The 20170-nt window shown below is 44.3% G+C and overlaps 1 protein-coding gene across 1 annotated transcript in view; it reads right to left on the reverse strand.

Moving 5' to 3' along the window:
• The window catches only part of LOC124789033 (pickpocket protein 19-like), a 117189-nt gene extending 112751 nt beyond the window's left edge, over positions 1-4438 (reverse strand). Inside the window, exon 1 of the mRNA XM_047256322.1 lies at positions 4284-4438. Coding sequence (XP_047112278.1) covers positions 4284-4438 — 155 coding nt within the window. The remainder of the gene's footprint in view (positions 1-4283) is intronic.
• Between the last annotated feature and the right edge of the window lie 15732 nt (positions 4439-20170).

A 20170-nucleotide genomic window follows, 5' to 3' on the forward strand; every position in this document is an offset into this window, starting at 1 on the left:
CCAAGGAATCGCCAATACACAGAATTGCGGAATATAGACACGGAAAACCCGCTCGCACCTCAAATGGTACCACTACATTCTGCAAAGGTAACTGTGTGTTGCGGGTTGTCGGCATCGCTTATCGTAGGGTCGCATTTTTTCAAATATGGTTCAAATGGCTCTAAGTACTGTGGGACTTAACATATGAGGTCATCAGTCCCCTAGACTTAGAACTACTTAAACCTAACTAACCTAAGGACATCACACATATCCATGCCCGAGGCAGGATTCGAACCTGCGACCGCAGCAGCAGCGCGGTTCCGGACTGAAGCGCCTAGAACCGCTCGGCCACAGCGGCCGGCTCACATTTTTTCCAGGAGATCCGTCCTGCTGATCCTGTTACCCGTACCGCCACTGGTAAATACTATGAGAGTCTTTCGCACACCAGCATCATTTCCACCGTTCAACAGGATGGATGTGTGAGTGGGGTAGGAACTTTTTATGCAAGACGGCGCTCCTAAACGTAGTAAACAACCAGTGAATCGGCTGCTGTAGAGGCATTTTAGTAATGCTAGAATTATCAGCAGTTAATTCCCTAAAGCCTGGTTGTCCAAATAACTTGATCTTAATCCGTGTGACTTCTGGCTGTGGGGTTATCTGAAAGTTGCTGTGTCCAGTGCTCCGATTACAAACTTATCTGAATTGAAAGCACGCATATTGAGCAACGCTCTCTGAACGTGACCTCTGAGATATTCTGATCTGTTGTGGAACGTGCTGTTTCTCTATTCCAATTTGTGGCAGGAAACGGTGGACAGCATACTGAACATGTCTTGCGCCACTCTCGTAACAGTTAAAAACCGATTTTAATGTTGCTATTTATGCGATTTATGACCTCAGGACAGTTAAAACGCGATTTCAGTGCTGCTTTTTATGATGTTTCTGGCCTCAGCGCAACTAAACATCGAGTTCATTGTTGTCTTTCATGCGGCTTTTGGTCTCGGGACGATTAACATGGATGTCATTGTCGGTTTTTATGCGGTTTTGGTCATGGACAACTAAAGACCTTGCCGTGATGGTTGGCCTTACCGCACCAACAGTGCCACAACTGTTGGATATCAAACTTGTAAGGTCACGCACATTGTACACTACGGTTGTTTTAATGTGCAACTCACACCATACCCGTCGTACTGCGTTTCATCTATCATATGTAGCAGAACCCATTTACGTTATGACGCTATCTAGTGGTAAAATTTACGTTATTTTTTATAGTGTTTTCCCCTTCGTCAATAATATTCCTTTCAACTTTGACGTCATTCTGAGCAGCATCTGTTTTCCTACAATATTTTAAAACACTTCCCTAAGACTCTCCCAATAAACAAGTCGACCATTCGCCTTCTCCACTACAATCCTGACATGCTCGTTCCATTTCATACCGCTTTGCATCGTTACGCCTGGATATGTAATCGACCTGACTGTGTCAAGCAGCACATTACTAATGCTGAGTTCGAACATTACGGCATTGTTTCTCCTACTCATTACAGTTTTCTGTGTTCATCACACGAACTAGAAATTTCGTCTCAATCCTATCGTCGTACAGTGACCCAACGTCGACAACTTCACGTACGCCAGAGCGTCATCAGCAAACAGCCGCAGATTTCTGCCCATCATGTCCGCCAAATCATTTCTGTATGTAGAAATATCAGCGGTCCTATCACACTTCCCTGGGGCACACCTGACGATACACTTGTCTCTGATAAACACTTGCCATCGAGGACAACGTACTGGGCCGGCCAGAGTCGCCGAGCGTGTCTAGGCGCTACAGTCTGGAACCGCGCGACCGCTACGGCCGCAGGTTCGAATCCTGCCTCGGGCATGGATGTGTGTACGTCCTTAGGTTAGTTAGGTTTAAGTACACTGCTGGCCATTAAAATTGCTACACCACGAAGATGACGTGCTACAGACGCGAAATTTAACCGTCACGAAGAAGAGGCTGTGATACGCAAATGATTAGCTTTTCAGAGCATTCATACAAGGTTTGCGCCGGTGGCGACACCTACAACGTGCTGACATGAGGAAAGTTTCCAACCGATTTCTCATACACAAACAGCAGTTGACCGGCGTTGCCTGGTGAAACGTTGTTGTGATGCCTCGAGTAAGGAGGGGAAATTCGTACCATCACGTTACCGACTTTGATAATGGTCGGATTGTAATCTACCGCGATTGTGGTTTATCGTATCGCGACATTGCTGCTCGCGTTGGTCGAGATCCAATGACTGTTAGCAGAATATGGAATCGGTGGGTTCAGGAGGGTAATACGGAACGCTGTGCTGGATCCCAACGGCCTCGTATCACTAGCAGTCGAGATGACAGGCGTCTTATCCGCATGGCTGTAACGGATCGTGCAGCCACGTCTCGATCCCTGAGTCAACAGATGGGGACGTTTGCAAGTCAACAACCATCTGCACGAACAGTTCGACGACGTTTGCAGCAGCATGTACTATCAGATCGGTGACCATGGCTGCGGTTACCCTTGACGCTGCATCACAAACAGGAGCGTCTGCGATGGTGTACTCAACGACGAAACTGGGTGCACGAATGGCAAAACGTCATTTTTTCGGATGAATCCAGGTTCTGTTTACAGCATCATCATGGTCGCATCCGTGTTTGGCGACATTGCAGTGAACGCACATTGGAAGCGTGTATGCGTCGTCGCCATACTGGCGTATCACCCGGCGTGATGGTATGGGGTGCTATTGTTTACACGTCTCGGTCACCTCTTGTTCGCATTGACGGCACTTTGAACAGTGGACGTTACATTTCAGATTTGTTACGACCCGTGGCTCTACCCTTCATTCCATCCCTGCGAAACCCTACATTTCAGCAGGATAATGCACGACCGCATGTTGCAGGTCCTGTACGGGTCTTCCGGATACAGAAAATGTTCGACTGCAGCCCTGGCCAGCACATTCTCCAGATCTCTCACCAATTGAAAACGTCTGGTCAATGGTGGCCGAGCAACTGGCTCGTCACAACACGCCAGTCACTGCTCTTGATGAACATAGGTATCATGTTGAAGCTGCATGGGCAGCTGTACCTGTACACGCCATCCAAGCTCTGTTTGACTCAATGCCCAGGCGTATCAAGGCCGTTACTACGGACAGAGGTGGTTGTTCTGGGTACTGATTTCTGAGGATCTATGCACCCAAACTGCGTGAAAATGTAATCACATGTTAGTTGTAGTATAATATATTTGCCCAATGAATATCCGTTTATCATCTGCATTTCTTCTTGGTGTAGCAATTTTAATGGCCAGTAGTGTAGTTCAAGTTCTGGGGGACTGATGACCTCAGAAGTTAAGTCCCATAGTGCTCAGAGCCATCTGAACCATTTGAACAACGTACTGGGTCGTATTACTTAACAAGTCTTCGATCCACCCACATATCTGGCAACCTATTTCATAGTTTCGGACCCCTCCATTAACAGTCTGCAGTGGCGCACCGAGTCAAAGTTTTTTTCGAAAATCTAGGAATATGGAATCAGCCATTTGCCCTTCATCCATATTTCGTGGTATATCTTGTGAGAAAGGGAAAATCTGTGTTTCACAAAACCGATGCTTTCAAAAACCTTGCCAATTCGTGGGCAGAAGTTTTTCCATCTTACGGAAGTTCATTACATTCGAACTGAGAATAGGATATTCAAGAATACTGCAGCAACGATGTCAGATATTGGTCTGTAATTTTGTGGAGCAGTTCTGTTATCCTTTTTATGTAGAGGAGTCACTTGTGTTTTTATCCAGTCGCTAGGGACTTTGGGCTGGACGAGAGATTCGCGATAAATACAAACTCAGGAAGGGGACAGTGCCTTGAGTACTTTTTGTAAAACCGTAATGGGATTCCATCCGGATGTACCGACTTGTCCAGTGTGCTTATTTCGTAACATTGAGTGATTTAATTGTACTGAAACTGTAACAAGTCCAGCACGGTCAGACGAGTTGCCTGACCATGCTGGGCATGTTACTACTATGGAGATACGGAACCCAGTTTATTTTGGCCTCGCTGCATACGACTCTGTTCGTTGCACATGCTGGCGTACATGCTTGACAACTTTCCAATTTGATGATCCATTGCTCTTTGTCGTTGCGGTTGTGAATGTCAGCCTACTCATGGGGCTTTGGCATAACACCATGTGTTTAATCAATGACATTGGATTCCATCCCGCTGTTGGTGTTGTTACCATTATTCAAGTAGTGTAATGATTGGTCTGAGAAATTGAGGTGCACATGATGTGCACGCAGCGACTCTCACCTGCGCTCGTAGTCGAGCAGCTTGTCCCAGTGCACGCGGTTGTTGTCGCAGACGACGACGGCGGGGTAGGCGACCTCGTACACGGGGTGGTTGGTGGACTCGACGACGGTCATGGTGGTCCTGGAGCCGAAGCGGCGCGCCACCTCCAGCGACATGACGACCGCCCCCAGCACGGCCAGCAGGCAGGTCCCGGCCCAAGCCACCCTGCGGGGCCCTCACCACGATCACTCCACAGTCCTCTCGCTTACTACACGCTGGCTGCCGTCTACTCTCCTAACTGGCAATGCTACCTACACTGTTTTTAAGTAATACGTGGCGTGCTGAAAAATAATCCCTACAAATTTCTTATTCCCTTCTCAATATTGGTTCAGGTATTACATCTCATGTGCGTCACTCAGTCGACTTTCTAGCTTCAGTGACCGAAGTTGCAACCCTGTGCCGCTAGAAGACTCTACACTCTAGCGTGTAACAAGGCGATATGTATCATAACTGTGCCGGTTCGTGAGAAACAGCCTGCTATAATCGAGTTTCGAATTCGAAGAGTTCTTTCGCACATGGAGCACCCTCTCCTTCATTATGACAATGCCAGCTCACACGTGGGCACTGTGACATTTGCAACAATCCGACGCCTTAGGTTCACTCTCATTTATCATCTTCCACACAGCCTGGACCTCGTCCCATCCGTTTTTCATTTTTTTCCAACGCTTAAAGAACACCTTCAAGTACTTCACTTTGATAGTGATGAGGCGGTGGAAGCAGAGCTGAGGCTGTGGCTCCGCCAACACCAAGTCAAACATTCTACAGTATCAACATTCTGGTCTCTCTGGTTTATCGCCAGGATGACTACCTTGAGAAATAGATTCGTAGCCATCAAGAATAAAGATGTCGACTGTTAAAAATGTTCGTTTTCTTTAAAAATCTTTAAGTGTTATCACACGAAAAATTCAGATTCATTACTTTTCAGCACGTCTTCGTACTAGCAAATACAGTTCAAATGCTTCAAATGGCTCTAAGCACTATGGGACGTAACATCTGAGGTCACCAGTCCCCTAGACTTAGAACTAATTAAACCTAACTAACCTAAGAACATCACACACATCCATGCCCGAGGCAGGATTAGAACCTGCGACCGCAGCAGCAGCGCGGTTCCGGACTGAAGCGCCTAGAACCGCTCAGCCACCGCGGCCGGCAGTAAATACAGTGATGGCCACGTACACTGATCAGCCAGAACATTATGAACGCAACCTACTATCGATATAAAGCCGTCCAGGCAATGACAGCGTCACCTTGCTGGGAATGACTGCTACTCACGCACATACACGATGCTGTCTGTGACTAGAATGGCGACGGAGCCCGATTTATCCCAGTTTGACTGAGAGCAGATTGTGATGGCCCGGAGACTCAGCACGAGCATTTCGAAAACTGCACGACTTTTCGAGTGAACAAGCACTGCTGCGCTGAGTGTCTTCAACATGTGGCGAAAGTAAGGTGAAACAACATACAGTTGTCGTGGGGTTGAGCGGCTACCCCTCATTACAGATGCCAGAAGTCGTAGTCCGGGCAGACTGGTAAAAAAAGACAGGTGGCGAACAGTGGCAGAAATAACATCAGACTTTAACGCCCGGCAGAGTAGAGGTGTTTCTGAACACGCAGTACACCAAACACTCCTAACCATGGGCCTCTGAAGCCAACGACCCATGCATGTGCCAATGTTAACACCACGACATCGGCAACTGCGAGTGAAATGGCCGCGTGACCATCGGCACCCAAAGTTGGCGCAGTGGCAGAGCACTGTATGCTCTAGTCAATTCCAGAATCATCTTCACCATGCTGATGGTAGGGTACAAACCCAGAGGAACAGCTCCTTAACACCTCTACTGCAGGACGGATATAAAATGGCGGCAGCCCCATTATGCTCTGGGAACATTCGTGTGGGCATCCATGCGTCTAGTGGGGCTCATGCAAGAGACCATGACAGCCAAGGAGTATTAACCATGTTTCCCAACGGCAAGATAATGCATCATGTCGGAAGGGCAGGAGTGTGATGGAGTGGTTCGAGGAACATAGTGAGAAGTTCCAGTTGAAGTTCGTCAGATCTGAACCCGATCGAACACATCTGGGATGTGACTGAACATGGAGTCAAGAGCTCTTCGGCCTCCTCCCCAGAATGTATGAGAATTAGGTGACTTGTGTGCGCAGATGTTGTGGCAACTCCCTCCCGTAACGTACCAAGGTCTCATTGCTTCCAAGCCACAACACGTCGCCACTGTTACACCAAATTTGGACACACCGGCTATTACGCAGATGACCGTAATGTTCTGGCTGATCAGTGTACATCACTGCATCGTATCAATGAACGACAGTGGATTGTTAAAACTCTAGTAAAAATTTTTGTCGACAGTATCTGTGTACGTAGTTGAATAAACAGTTCTCAGGCTTCCATTCACATCATGTGGCTACAGTACCACGAGCTTTCAATCAAGTGTTCCTTTCCCATTGTCAAATGGAATAACTGTTGACGGACTGCAGGTGCATGATTAAGTACTCTAGCTTTTGGCTGTGACATCAATAGTGCCGGCGGTGTTGCCTTGCATGGGCATACGTCGACTCCAATTTCGATACCCTGTAATATCACAACTTGAATTGTTACATTAATAACAATATGAAACATCTCAGCTGATATCATACTGAAAACTATGTCATGACGTACAATTTGTGGCGCCCTATGTAAACGGCATCTCACTGTGCCAGTGCCATGCCACCAGCTTTGAGGGTACCGTAGCTGCGTGTGTGGATGACAAAATACAGAGGCGACAGCCCTCAGCTCATTGTAGCGTGGGATACAGCATTCGCAAGGATGAAGCGGGCAAATCGAACGTGCAGTCAACGTATGGCCCCATTTATGTTGGTATCGTGAGCACCAGTTAGAGCATAAAAGGATACACCTGTAGTCCGTCAGCAGTCGGATGTGCTTGGTCGAAAGCTCGTGGCTTTTTACCACTTAACGTGGCGGGAAGCCTAAGAACATTTTATTCAGCGTTACCACTATGAGTCTCTGCATTCTTACATATACGAGTACACATAGGTTGCTCAAAAAGTAACGTATTCCCGAGGAAACGTTTATTCGGGAAATCAAAGAATTGAATTGACATTAAATATGCATCCTATACCAAGCTTACCATCACTTGCACCCTACATCCTCAATTATTTGCTGGATGTATTCCAATCTCTGTCTTCCTCTACAGTTTTTGCCTTCTACAGCTCCGTCTAATACCATGAAAGTAACTCCCTGATGTCTTAACAGATGTCCTATCATCCTGTCTTTTCTCATTGACAGTGTTTTCCATATATTCCTTTCCTCTCCGATTCTGCGAAGAACCTCCTCATTCCTTGCCTTATCAATCCACCTAATTTTCAATATTCGTCTGTAACACCACATCTCAAATGCTTCGATTCTCTTCTGTTCCGATTTTCCCACAGTCCATGTTTCACTACTATACAATGCTCTACTGTAGATGTACATTCTCAGATATTTCCTCCTCAAACTGAGGCCTATGTTTGATACTAGTAGACTTCTTTTCAGCAGGAATGCCCTTTTTGCCAATGCTAGTCCGCTTTTGATGTCTTCCTTGCTCCATCCGTCGTTGGTTATATTGCTACCTAGGTAGCAGAATTCCTTAACTACATGTACTTTGTGACCATCAATCCTGATGTTAAGTTTCTCCTCCAGAGATCTGAATGAGGGACTATTCCGGAATACTTTCCCAACGGAGAGATCAACACGACACTTTTTCTGTTAAGGCCACACGTACTGTGCATACACGTTATATGTCTTTAATCCAGTGGTTTCCATTGCGTTCTGCACCCTCATCCCGTTGATCATTGCGATTCTTCCACCTTTATGGCCAGTTTCCTACCTCTAGGACAAGAGAGTGCTCTGAACCTCTATCCGCTCCACCGCCCTCTTTTACAAGGCCGTTGGCAGAATGAGGGTGACTTCTTATGCCGGAAGCCTTCGGCTGCCAATGCTGATTATTAATCAAAATTTAAGCCGTGGTGTGTTTCGAACCCAGGACTGCGGATGTGTTTCATTACTAATCAAACACGCTACCCCTAGACTACAGGCGCAAAGGCAGTATTGACTTGCACCTTTATTAAAACAAACATGACACTGAGGATTGTCTCTTCCTCTGAGTTCGCCACCTGTGGACAGTGTGCTACCATCTACACTCATAATGGAGGAAGGCAACGAAACAGTTCTGACATTGCATACCAGGCATAGACTACATGGTCCTGCAGACTGCTCACTCAGAGCTCAACACACTCTATGTGATGTCACACTGTTCCACATAAGCATAGCCATGACCGTCTGGTTACTCCTGCATGATGCTGGTCTGAACATCGCCCCAGCACAGTTGGTATGCTCTAGTAGGAGAAAAACCATTTCCAGCATCTGAGTCCATAGCTCGTGGTCTCGCAGTCGCGTTCTCGCTTCCCGAGCACGGAGTCCCGGGTTCGATTCCCAGCGGGGTCAGGGATTTTCACCTGCCTCGAGATGACTGGGTGTTTGTGTTGTCCTCATCATTTCATCATTATTTTCATCATGGCAGCGACAAAGACAATTTCATCATCTTTCATGAAAGCGACGAGATTGGACTGAGCAAAGGTTGGGAATTTGTATGGGCGCTGATAACCGCGCAGTTGAGCGCTCCAGAAACCAATCATCATCATCCTCCTGCATCTGACATACGTTCATCTAGCAAGTTTCACTTGTACAGAGCTCCAAACCCAATGCTAGCAAAATTTAAGGGGCTGAAACTACTACTTTATACATCATCAACAACATCAGTGCAGTCCGATATAAAACATTTACAGATTTCTGGACGGGTACATCATTCCTATACCTCTTGTATATTGTTTGTGGTGGCATTACATCAACAGCCCTATGTGACCTAAGTTAAAATGAGTGGAAACATGAAACTTATAACCCATATATATGATCTGCTTGAAAATGGAAACTCAAGAGATGTAAATTATACTTATGCTGTGTCTCAAAGATCAAAAATAGATCGAGGTACAATGCCTGTAAAATTCGACATATACTTGTGTGGATTACTTCTTGGAATGTATAGTGGCTGCATCACTGGCAATAACATAGCCAGCCACTTTAGACCTTCCATGGACTCCTCATTCTCTCAGATAAGCAGCTCGTTAAAGTATTGTTCCTCAATGCTGTTGATCACGGTGTGATTACAGAGCTCCAAACACAATGGTCGCAAACAGCATCCTCTATAAATAATGGTCAGCGACTGTAAACGCATGTGGTGACACAGTGACAGCTAACGAGGACAATAATCTGTCACACTCTTACATATGACATTTCAGCATGTAAAACAGTCACCAGTAGGACACACTGGACCACAGGCATTTCAGCACAAGAAACAGGCACCGGCGTCAGACACCAGACCACAGCACACCATGTACTTAACACTGACCAGAAGTCAGGAACGCTAATATTATATTCCAACACATATTTGACAACATAATCTCAGAGTAGTTTAAGGTATATCCACCATTCCAGTCATTGAGTTTCTTCATAGCGATCCATATTGCATAGTACAAGTCACACAGATTCACCACAGCTAAACGCTTGAAGTTACTTGACAAAGCCACAAAATCATTCTATTCTCCCGCTGCTCCATATGCAGGCGAAATTGCAAAAGGGGCTAAAAAATGCCTCTCTCTCACCGTATCCCAGGCTGCATAATTTCACAACTGCATTTGGGTACAGCAGTATACTACACCATTCAGCTAATATGCTTTACCACTCCTTCCAAAACAATGTTCAGGTATAAAACCAAACGCCACCGACTGTCCAAGGCACTGTACTACCCTGTCTGAAACCATGTTCAACTACACTGCTGCGTCTCATACTGTCCACCTGAAGCGCTGTACTACTGTAGCTGAAATCACGTTCCAGTGCGGAATTATACTCTACGGTCCGTATAACGTGCTGAACACCGTGTCCACAACTGTGTCCGGGTACAGCGCTATACTATACTGGCCGGCTATTGCATTGTACCTCCCATTTGTGGGGTGACACTCGTGAGGGGCAGTCTTTCCCCTACAATAAACACGATGTGTGGTTCACCTTTTCAATGTCCGCCCCCGGTAGCTGAGTGGGCCGGCATGGTAGCTCAGCGTTTTCGGCCAGAGAACTGGTTGGCCTCTGTAATAATAATAATAATAATAATAAAAAGAACTGAGTGAAAGGATCAACAGTGAACTTGAACGGATGTCATGTGACGTCCGCAACGCCCAAACACAACGAACGAAATGGAAAAAAAAAGTGGGCAGCGCGACAGAATGTCAATCCTAAGGGCCCGGGCTCGATTCCCGGCTGGGTCGGAGATTTTCTCCGCTCAGGGACTGGGTGTCGTGTTGTCTTAATCATGATGATTTCATCCCCATCGACGCGCAAGTCGCCGATTTAGCGTCAAATCGAAAGATTTGCACACGGCGAACGGTCTACCCGACGGGAGGCCCTAGTCACACGATATTTGCATTTTATTTACCTATTCAATACATATACATAGTTATGATTCATCATATATCTTCAGCTTCTTACGAGGGTAACTACCAATCGCAGCCCCCTCAGATTTAGGGGTAGGACGGCTCATTGGATAGCCCATCAAAAGCTGAACACAAATCAAGCACGAAAACAGGAAGAAGGTATACTGAACTGTGAAAAAGTAAGCAAAATAGAAACAGTAAACGGTTGAAGGGCAAGAAGTGTGATATAGATCAAAGTAAAACAGCAATGGCGTCGTGATGAAGTGATCACGGCGTAGGATTGCCATTCAGGTGGCCTATGTTTAAATCTCTATCGTGTCCTTTATTTTTTTTTTTATTTTTTCACAACATAATGAGTTGTTCGTTCGGTCATTGAAATGTTTGTTCTCTTTCTGTAGTCTTGGCAGTTGTCATACTATACACTAGTTATAGAAAATAAGTCATGTGGTAAGAATACGTAAGTAAATGTGATGAATAGTGAGAGCAGGCGAGATACCACATAGAGGTCTCATCAAAATAAAAATCAACGAATAGACGGGTGTCAACTGTATTACAACAAAGAAGTTCAAGAGTTAAAACTTCCAACCTTAAAAACGTTGTATCATATGTTCTGATAGAGCACAGAGAAACTTCCTGATTGTAAAACTGTTACGTTCATCTGTTGCAGCTTATGCGACAAACTATTATGTTTTCGTCATTTCCTTGAGAGTGATCGCATTCACATTCATATAAACACCTAAACCGGACAAGAAGGCATATCTCGCTCGCTCACTCACTCACTCACTCACTCACCAGTCGTACAAATTAGGTGCGCCGGTAAGAGATTCCTGTCATATGACACACGTACTGTCACTAATGCTGTGTATAACATAACAGACGTCACCTTGTCATCAAAAGTTTGCGGTTCACATTCGAAAGCCACTTCCTTTCGGTTGCTAATAGAGTAGTTGTGCAGAATCAAAAATGGTTCAAATGGCTCTGAGCACTATGGGACTTAACATCTGTGGTCATCAGTCCCCTAGAACTTAGAACTACTTAAACCTAACTAACCTAAGGACATCACACACATCCATGCCCGAGGCAGGATTCGAACCTGCGACCGTAGCGGTCACGCGGTTCCAGACTGTAGCACCTAGAACCGCACGGCCACACCGGCCGGCTGTGCAGAATCAACTGTCCTTGCCCCTCGGTGTTGCAAACGGACGTTACATTACGACACAGAGACAGATTTAAATGCAGCGAACAGAGGAGAAGAAGAAGAAGAAGAAGAAGAAGAAGAAGAAGAAGAAGAAGACGAAAAAGAAAGGAAAGTGAAAAGGAAATTGGCACGAGGAAGGTTTGAACACGGCCTCGCCCGCGGTCTAACACCGTGACCACTTAACCACGACGCCATTGCTCTATTGGGCAGCTCCATATTGCACTTCTTGTCCTCCGACCGTTCACTATTTTTATTTTGCTTTTTTTCACAGTTCAGTATGCCTTATTCCCGTTTTCATGCTTGATCTGTGTTCAGGTTTTGACGGGGGCCCTCTTACCACTAAATCTGCGGAAAGTTTCCCTTGTTAGTAGGATGATGTCTCCAACTGTCGAACACTTTTGAAATGTGTGGTACCATTAACAGCTTGTCAAGTTTATCTGTGTCAAGGCTGATAAACCATGTCTACTACATGGAGATGACAATGCGGTAGCAGGAGGAATACTGAGTAAAATCAGCAAGAAAGTATATAAAAGACCCATGAACAAATCATGTAACTCGTGGTTGGCTAAAATTAAAATTGGAGTTCTGATGGGACAACTTCTGGAATACTGCAATAGCTGTCAGTTCTTCTTCCACATACAAGATCAACTGTTAGACTTATCCACTGTCAATCCAACTATATCTCTCTTGAAATTATATTCCAATAGGTTCATCTGCATGTTTTATTACAGTTCTTTCACTATAGTCTATGCTCATTTTCTTAGAATTTCAAACATCTATTCACCACCTCACTAAAATCTCGCTTCCTGACGGTTGAAAGAGTCAGAAACTCTTCCCAGTGCTGCAGAAATGTGATAGGAAGATATCTAATAATGGTCATATATTGGTAGAAACTGTGAGAAAATACAACTCTTGGACCTTTCAGGGTAAAAATCTCATCTCATGCAAAATGTGGTAAGTCTCTTGGACGTAGGAGCAGCATTTGGATTGTAAAATGTCTGTCTGACATTCCAAATGTATGAACTACCAAGGCTCTCCCTCACCAATATCTGAACCATTAAATCTCATGGTGTGTATGTATGCAGGAATAAAACATAAAAAGATATTGTTTATTATATCAACTTTTATACATTATTAATATGTATTTTGCACTTTTTGAACTGTTGAAAATAAATAACCATCATTAAGAAAACATTGTAATTTTCTTTTTTCTACATCAACCCCATTCATCACTCTGTTATACTTCCCAAGTAACTGTATTTTGTATGCTTTAAATTCAGCATGTATCTCGTGTAAGCCAACTGGAGCACTAACAGACTTAGGAATACCGTCCATAAACTATGGGAGTAATACTAGCAGGCTTAGACATGGCGCACACACACACACACACAAGCTGAAACATTATGATCACTGCCCACCGTGACACTGGATACTGCCTGGTGGCTTTGTGGGCACGTGATGAAGTAACAAAAGTATGTAAGTGGAGCAGACACAGACGGGGATCACGCTAGCGAAGATGTGGGCTGCAAATGGGAATATCCATTGAGATAAGCGACTTTGAGAGAGGGTAGATTATTATTACGCAGAGCGTGTGAACGAGTATTTCGAAAACGGGGAGCTGGTTGAATGTTCACGTGCTACTGCAGTGAGCATCTGCGGAAAGAAGTAGGATAGTGAAACCACAGATAGGCACTACATGGTTGGCCGTCCAAGACATTTCACAGAACATGGGATTGAGAGGCTTGTTTGCTCTGTGAAGTAGAATAGATGGTGATCTGTGGCACAATGCCGGCACACGCACAAATGTTTCGAAGCACACCTTACATCATACATTGTTGAACATCGAGCTCCACAGCAGGCCACCCATACGTGTTAACATCTTGACCCAACAACATCGACAGTTACGATGGCAGTGGGCACAGGACCATCCGGATTCGATCATAGATCAATGGAAACATGTCGGCTCTCTGGGAGAATCACATTTTTGCTACACTAGGTCCTCGATTTGTCTTCAAAAACGCCGCCATCGAGGTAAACGGCGGCTCGAAACGTGCAGTAGGCCACGGACGCAGGCTGGTGCGAGTAGTGTTATGCTATGGGAGGCAGTCTCCTGTACTTACATGGGACCTGTGGCAGAAATCGAAGACAAGCAGACAGCCGCAAACCACCTGCATCCATTCATGCTTGATGTCTTCCTCGAAAGCAATGTCATCTTTTACCAGTATAATTGTCCCTGTCTCAGAGCCAGAAACGTGTTACAGTGATTTAAGGAACATTATAATGAAATCTGGCCGACCAAATTCCCCTGATGTAAATCCTATGAAAACCATCTGGGTCGCTATGGGGCGCCGTCACTGTGTACGAAAATCACTGGCCCGTTATTTACGCTAATTATATGACCTGTACTTAGACATATAATCTCACATACCTCCACAAACCTACCAACAAACTGCCGGATCCCTGATATGCAGAATCAGCTATGTATTTCCTTCCAAAGAAAAACAAACAAGCTATTAAGTAGGTGGTAACAATGGTTTAGCTCGTCATTGTACACACACTTAACCCCGCCCCCCCCCCTCCTCATCGTGTTCTTGTTTTTCATGTTCCAGCACATACTTGACAGTATAACTGAATCGCGGTTTCACATACCTTCACCACAGACTGAATCTCTCCCCGGTTATCCGTACTGCATTGTACAGGATACACAGGTTTGTGACACTTTCAGGTGGGTCTTGAGATATTAATATCATCATCTCATCCTCAAACACGTTGACGATGGACGCGTTGTTGCTGCTGAAGATTCGATGTGTCGAGTGAATGGTTTGTACTCGCTTGCCATGCAATCGTCGATTTATTTCAGCTTGTTGCATAGTTGATCCCAAACCATATCACTGCACTTCACCTTTGAACCATGCCAGAAATTCTCTATTTCCTCTATAAGTTTGAAGTCTGTGTCAAGGGCTAAACCAACGATCTGTTAGCAGTCTACTGATAAGTGGTGTTGAACAACAGCACTCTGCCACGTCTTAGTTGAGGCTTCGTGAGTAGTGCAGCTATTGGATGTAGTGGGAATTTGGAGTCTGGAAATAATTCCGTGTCGTGCTCTGATATATCAGATGCTGCATCAGAGTGCTAGTCTGCGTCTCACTTAGTGGTGCTGGTGTTGGATGTGGTGGAAACTCAAAGGCTGTAAACTGTTCTACATGCTGAATTGATTTCCATTCCAGTGCACTGAGCTCTGCATCAGCGAGATTGTCTCCATGCTGATATGCGTTCTGCTTCTGTTGCTGCTGCTCAGATGTACTTGACTTCCACTCCAGTATGTTGGGAGCGGCATCGGGGACTGTATCTTATTATGGTGCCAGGGTTTGTCTATAGTTTTATGATAGCCATACAGTCTCACAGAACATGGCATGGTCTTTTGGCGGTAGTGGTAGTGGTAGTGGTAGCAGCAGTGCACCTAGCCTGACCTGCTCCTGACAGTGGACATGTGGCCATTACAGTTCCTGGGGTGTTTGTGGATGTTAGCGCACTGTCCGCAGGCACTGAACTTGGCGGGAGAGACCGTCCTCAGTGTGGTATTTGTATTAATAAAGCTGCAAGTCAATACCTTTCCTACTATCATGATACCTAAAACCATACAGGCTGCATTAGTGGGTTAATCAATTTTAAAGTTAGGATGAGTGCTCTAGAGTTTTGACAGCCAGCAGACTTCCTATCATTTTAAACTTGGCGGAAGAGGATTTTCTCAACATTTTGAACTTATGGTAGCTGGTGTGGAGGATTGAATTGTTAAACTGTAATGTCAGAGGGGATATGGAGGTTACTTAAGCATAGCACAACCGGACTTTAGGAGGAGCTGTCCCAGCTCGCTGTGGAGCAGCGCAGACACTCACTGATCGTGTGGAGGGTGGTGGTGTGTTGTGGGTGGCATCAGTGATGCAGCGGGGGGGGGGGGGGGGGGTGAGCAGCAAAGGGCAACATGGAAGCAGAGAGCCCACTCCCTTCTCTGGCATCTGTTTACATAAAGATGCAAGTGGAGAAATCCAAACTTAGAGTGAGGAGAACCTGTCACAACATACACCCCCAAAAACATACGTTTTTCATATTAGGTGCATTGTTCTGCCACCCACTGCCAGCTACTCCATATGAGCGACCTCAGTAGTCGTTAGACATCGTGAGAGAGTAGAGTGGGGCGCTCTGCGGAACTCACGGACTTCGAACGTGATCAGGTGATTGGTTGTCACGTGTGTCATATGTCTGTACGCGAGATTTTCACTCCTAAACATCTCTAGGTCCACTGTTTCCGAAGTGGTAGTGAAGTGGAAACGTGAAGGGACACGTACAGCATAAAAACGTACAGGCCGATCTTGTCTGTTGACTGACAGAGACTGCCGACAGTTGAAGAGGGGTTGTAATGTGTGTAAGTAGGCTGTTCAGGTTTTTATATTGGTAACGCCATGTAGCTCTCTGTATGAAAATCACTGGCTGTGCTGTGTGCAGTCTGTGGCTAGATTGCATTGTTGTCTGCCATTTTAGTGTTGGGCAGCTGGATGTGAACAGCGCGTAGTGTTGCGCAGTTGGAGGTGAGCCGCCAGCAGTGGTGGATGTGGGGAGAGAGATGGCGGAGTTTTGAAATTTGTAAGACTGGATGTCATGAACTGCAATATACATTATGACTTTTGAACACTATTGAGGTAAATACATTGTTTGTTCTCTATTAAAATCTTTCATTTGCTAACTATGCCAATCAGTAGTTAGTGCCTTCCATAGTTCGTATCTTTTATTTAGCTGGCAGTAGTGGCGCTCGCTGTATTGCAGTAGTTCGAGTAACTAAGATTTTTGTGAGGTAAGTGATTTGTGAAAGATATTGGTTAATGTTAGTCAGGGCCATTCTTTTGTAGGGATTATTGAAAGTCAGATTCCGTTGCGCTAAAAATATTGTGTGTCAGTTTAAGGACAGTCATGTATAATTGTTCTAAGGGGACGTTTCATATGTCGACCCTTAGCCGAGGATACCTCACTGGAATCTTCTGATTTTTTTCTTGTAGTTTGTGTAATTAGTGTAGCTATTGTTTATTGCTAGCGCGTAATTGTAGAGAGAATCTCCTTTGTAGTTGCAGTCTTTTATTGTTGTTGTGGCATGCATGTAGATTTGCACCAAGTATTTCGCAGCTGCGCTTGCAATTAACGAGATATTATTTTCAGCGCTATGTTAAGGTGTTCTCTTATTTTTGCTCTTCAAATTGTGCTTTTCTGTGTTATCGTGTGAAATATTGTGACAGTTATGGCGTGTGAAAAACGTAACACTAGGCTCCAAAGTAAACTGAGAAATAATAGTGACGACGAGCGTAGCTTACCAACACCACTGTGTAATGAATTAACAGACATTCAAAGTAGTAATTTGGTAACTGTGCAAAGGGAAATGGAGCGGGCGTCAAATAGTGGTGTAGACAGTGAAACAGGTAGTGAACAGGGAAGCATTATCAATCGGTCGGTCGGCAACAGCTCGCCTCAGGAATCGGGAATGACAGAACACAATATTGCAAATACTGTAAACTCAGGTTTTTGGTTCTCACCGTTTTCTCAAATGAGTCGAGACACATTTTCCGCTTGTCAAAATGTGAATGTTGCCGGTGCAAATTCACTGCCGAAAAGCACTCAGCAACATGTTTCAGACACCAGTGCATTGTTATTACAATTAATGCAACAAATGGGACAAAAGCTTCAAAAGTTAGACACAATGGAACAAAATCAGAGATAAACACAGCAAAAGCTTCAAAAGTTAGACACAATGGAACAAAATCTTCGGAAGTTAGACACCACGCTTGAACAAACACGTGAAGATTTAACTACTGAGTTACATAACATTGAATCGAAATGTCAAAAAGTCTGTAATGACGTAAAAACACAAATTTGTGAGCATTTTCAACCTATTTTTTCGCGGCATGAAAATGCATTACAGAATCACGAAGCAGCCATAAAAGAACTGCAAACTATTGTTCATGAAAATCATGAGACCTTGCAAGCTAAAATTGACTCAGTTGCATCTACCGATTCGGTTACGCAACTTGCAAAAACTCATGAAAACTTAAAGGACACAGTAGATACTCTGAAAATTGGTTCAGAAAGACACATGGAGGAAATTAGTTCATTATCAGAGGAAGTAGTCGAACTTTCGGATCAGCTAAATAATTTATCTACAAAGGTAGATGATGAGCTGAATGACACAAGACCTGTAGCCTTCACTGACACTGAAGAGTATGAACAAATTAGAAAATGCAAACAAAATCAAAATCAAATCAATACACAGTACAAAAGAGAAATCCGGGAAGTACAAGATCAGTTGGCACAAGTAATACAAGCATTACATGTTTCAGAGGACACTCGCGCTCCAACATGGGAAGAGTAACTTAGAAATACGGAACAGCCACAAAATAATAACACAGGACACTTCGGAAATTATGAAAGAAATTGGCAAGGTGCACCGAATTTTGAAATGGAACCGACGAAACGAAGTAACAATGACCGACATGCGACTCGCCGACATGATGAATTTGACTATAAGCTGTTTATTACTACACGTAAATTCAAAACATTTAAGAATTCCGGCAACGACATTCATCCACAAGCATGGCTTCATCAATTCTCTCATTGTTTTCCTCCCAACTGGTCATTGGAGCACAGGTTAGAATTTATGTGTGGCTACTTGGAGAATGAACCAGCTGTTGGAATGCGATCGGTCATTCACGATTGCCACAGTGAAGGAGAATTTTATCATGCCTTCCTCTCAGCATATTGGTCGCAAGCTACACAAGACCGAGTAAAACATAGCATCATAATGATAACACATTTCGAACAATCTGACTTTTCCAGTCTTGTGAAATATTTTGACAACATGTTGCAGAAGAATCAGTACCTATTAAACCCATACAGCCCCTCAGAACTCATCCGCATTTGCTTAATCTAACTATCTGAACATTTAAGAAATATTATTTTGGCAGGACCTTGCAAAGACGACATCGAAGCTTTTCAGAATTAGAAATTGACAATGACAATCGCGGGACGCGAAAACACGAGCACAACAATTACAGGTCACATCAGTCACAATTCCGCGATGACAGAAATAATAACTGGACACGACAAGGCTATTCTTACAACGTAAATCGTGACCAAAACAGACATCACCCGTATGACAACCGTTGGCAGAGTAATAATAGTTACTGAGAAAGCTCACATTCCCGTAGTAATGAATATGACAGAGATAACCATAGAAACAGACAATATGGCAACCAGAACTATTGTTATCACGGGAGACAGAATAACTTCAGACGCAATGGTCCACCGTGCAGTGATAATTCAGGGAGAAATTCTCCACCACTTAACCGACAAGAAAGAAACTACAGGAACTACCGACATAACGACAGATGATATAATCATAACAGCAGACTTGAATTTCATCAGAACTGGCGGGATTTAAACAGGGCAGGGCCCTCTCAACAAGGCGAATTTGTAGAAGTTAGACCTCCAAATCCCAATAACGACGCGCACCAACAAAGAAACAGACAATGACTCGCACCGCAGGTAGCCACGTGCGCCGGCTGGCTCAGGGAAAAATTACATAGACGCTAACCTTGAGAAAAATTCCAGTATTCTTTACCGACGTATACCACATGATAATTGCGTCGAAGTTGAAACACTGCGTACTAGGAAGAGTAAAGGTTTACACCACATTTCACATGTAAAACCATTTATTGAGAGATAATCTGCTTTTTAACTTAGTCTTTCCTATAAAATTTTTCACTTCACATTACTAGTACTCTTTTTCAATCTTAGAAACTGTTAACATGCAACTATGTTTTAAAGTTAACTATCCAGTCAAGAACCAAGAGAACTTATTTAAACAGAAATTACGAATGCATTGTTATAGTGAACAGACATCACAGTGTTATTGTATGTGTACATTCTTGCTTGTTAGTTGCACGATTACGTAACATCTATAAGGCTCACATACTTAGAACATTTACCAGTACTGCTAATGAGATTTTAATGCAACATTTTGGTTTACTTGAAAATACATTCTGGATTTAAAGTACTTTCTGTGAGATACCAGATG

This window comes from Schistocerca piceifrons, chromosome 3 (assembly GCF_021461385.2).
Source record: "Schistocerca piceifrons isolate TAMUIC-IGC-003096 chromosome 3, iqSchPice1.1, whole genome shotgun sequence".
Classification (NCBI taxonomy): domain Eukaryota; kingdom Metazoa; phylum Arthropoda; class Insecta; order Orthoptera; family Acrididae; genus Schistocerca; species Schistocerca piceifrons.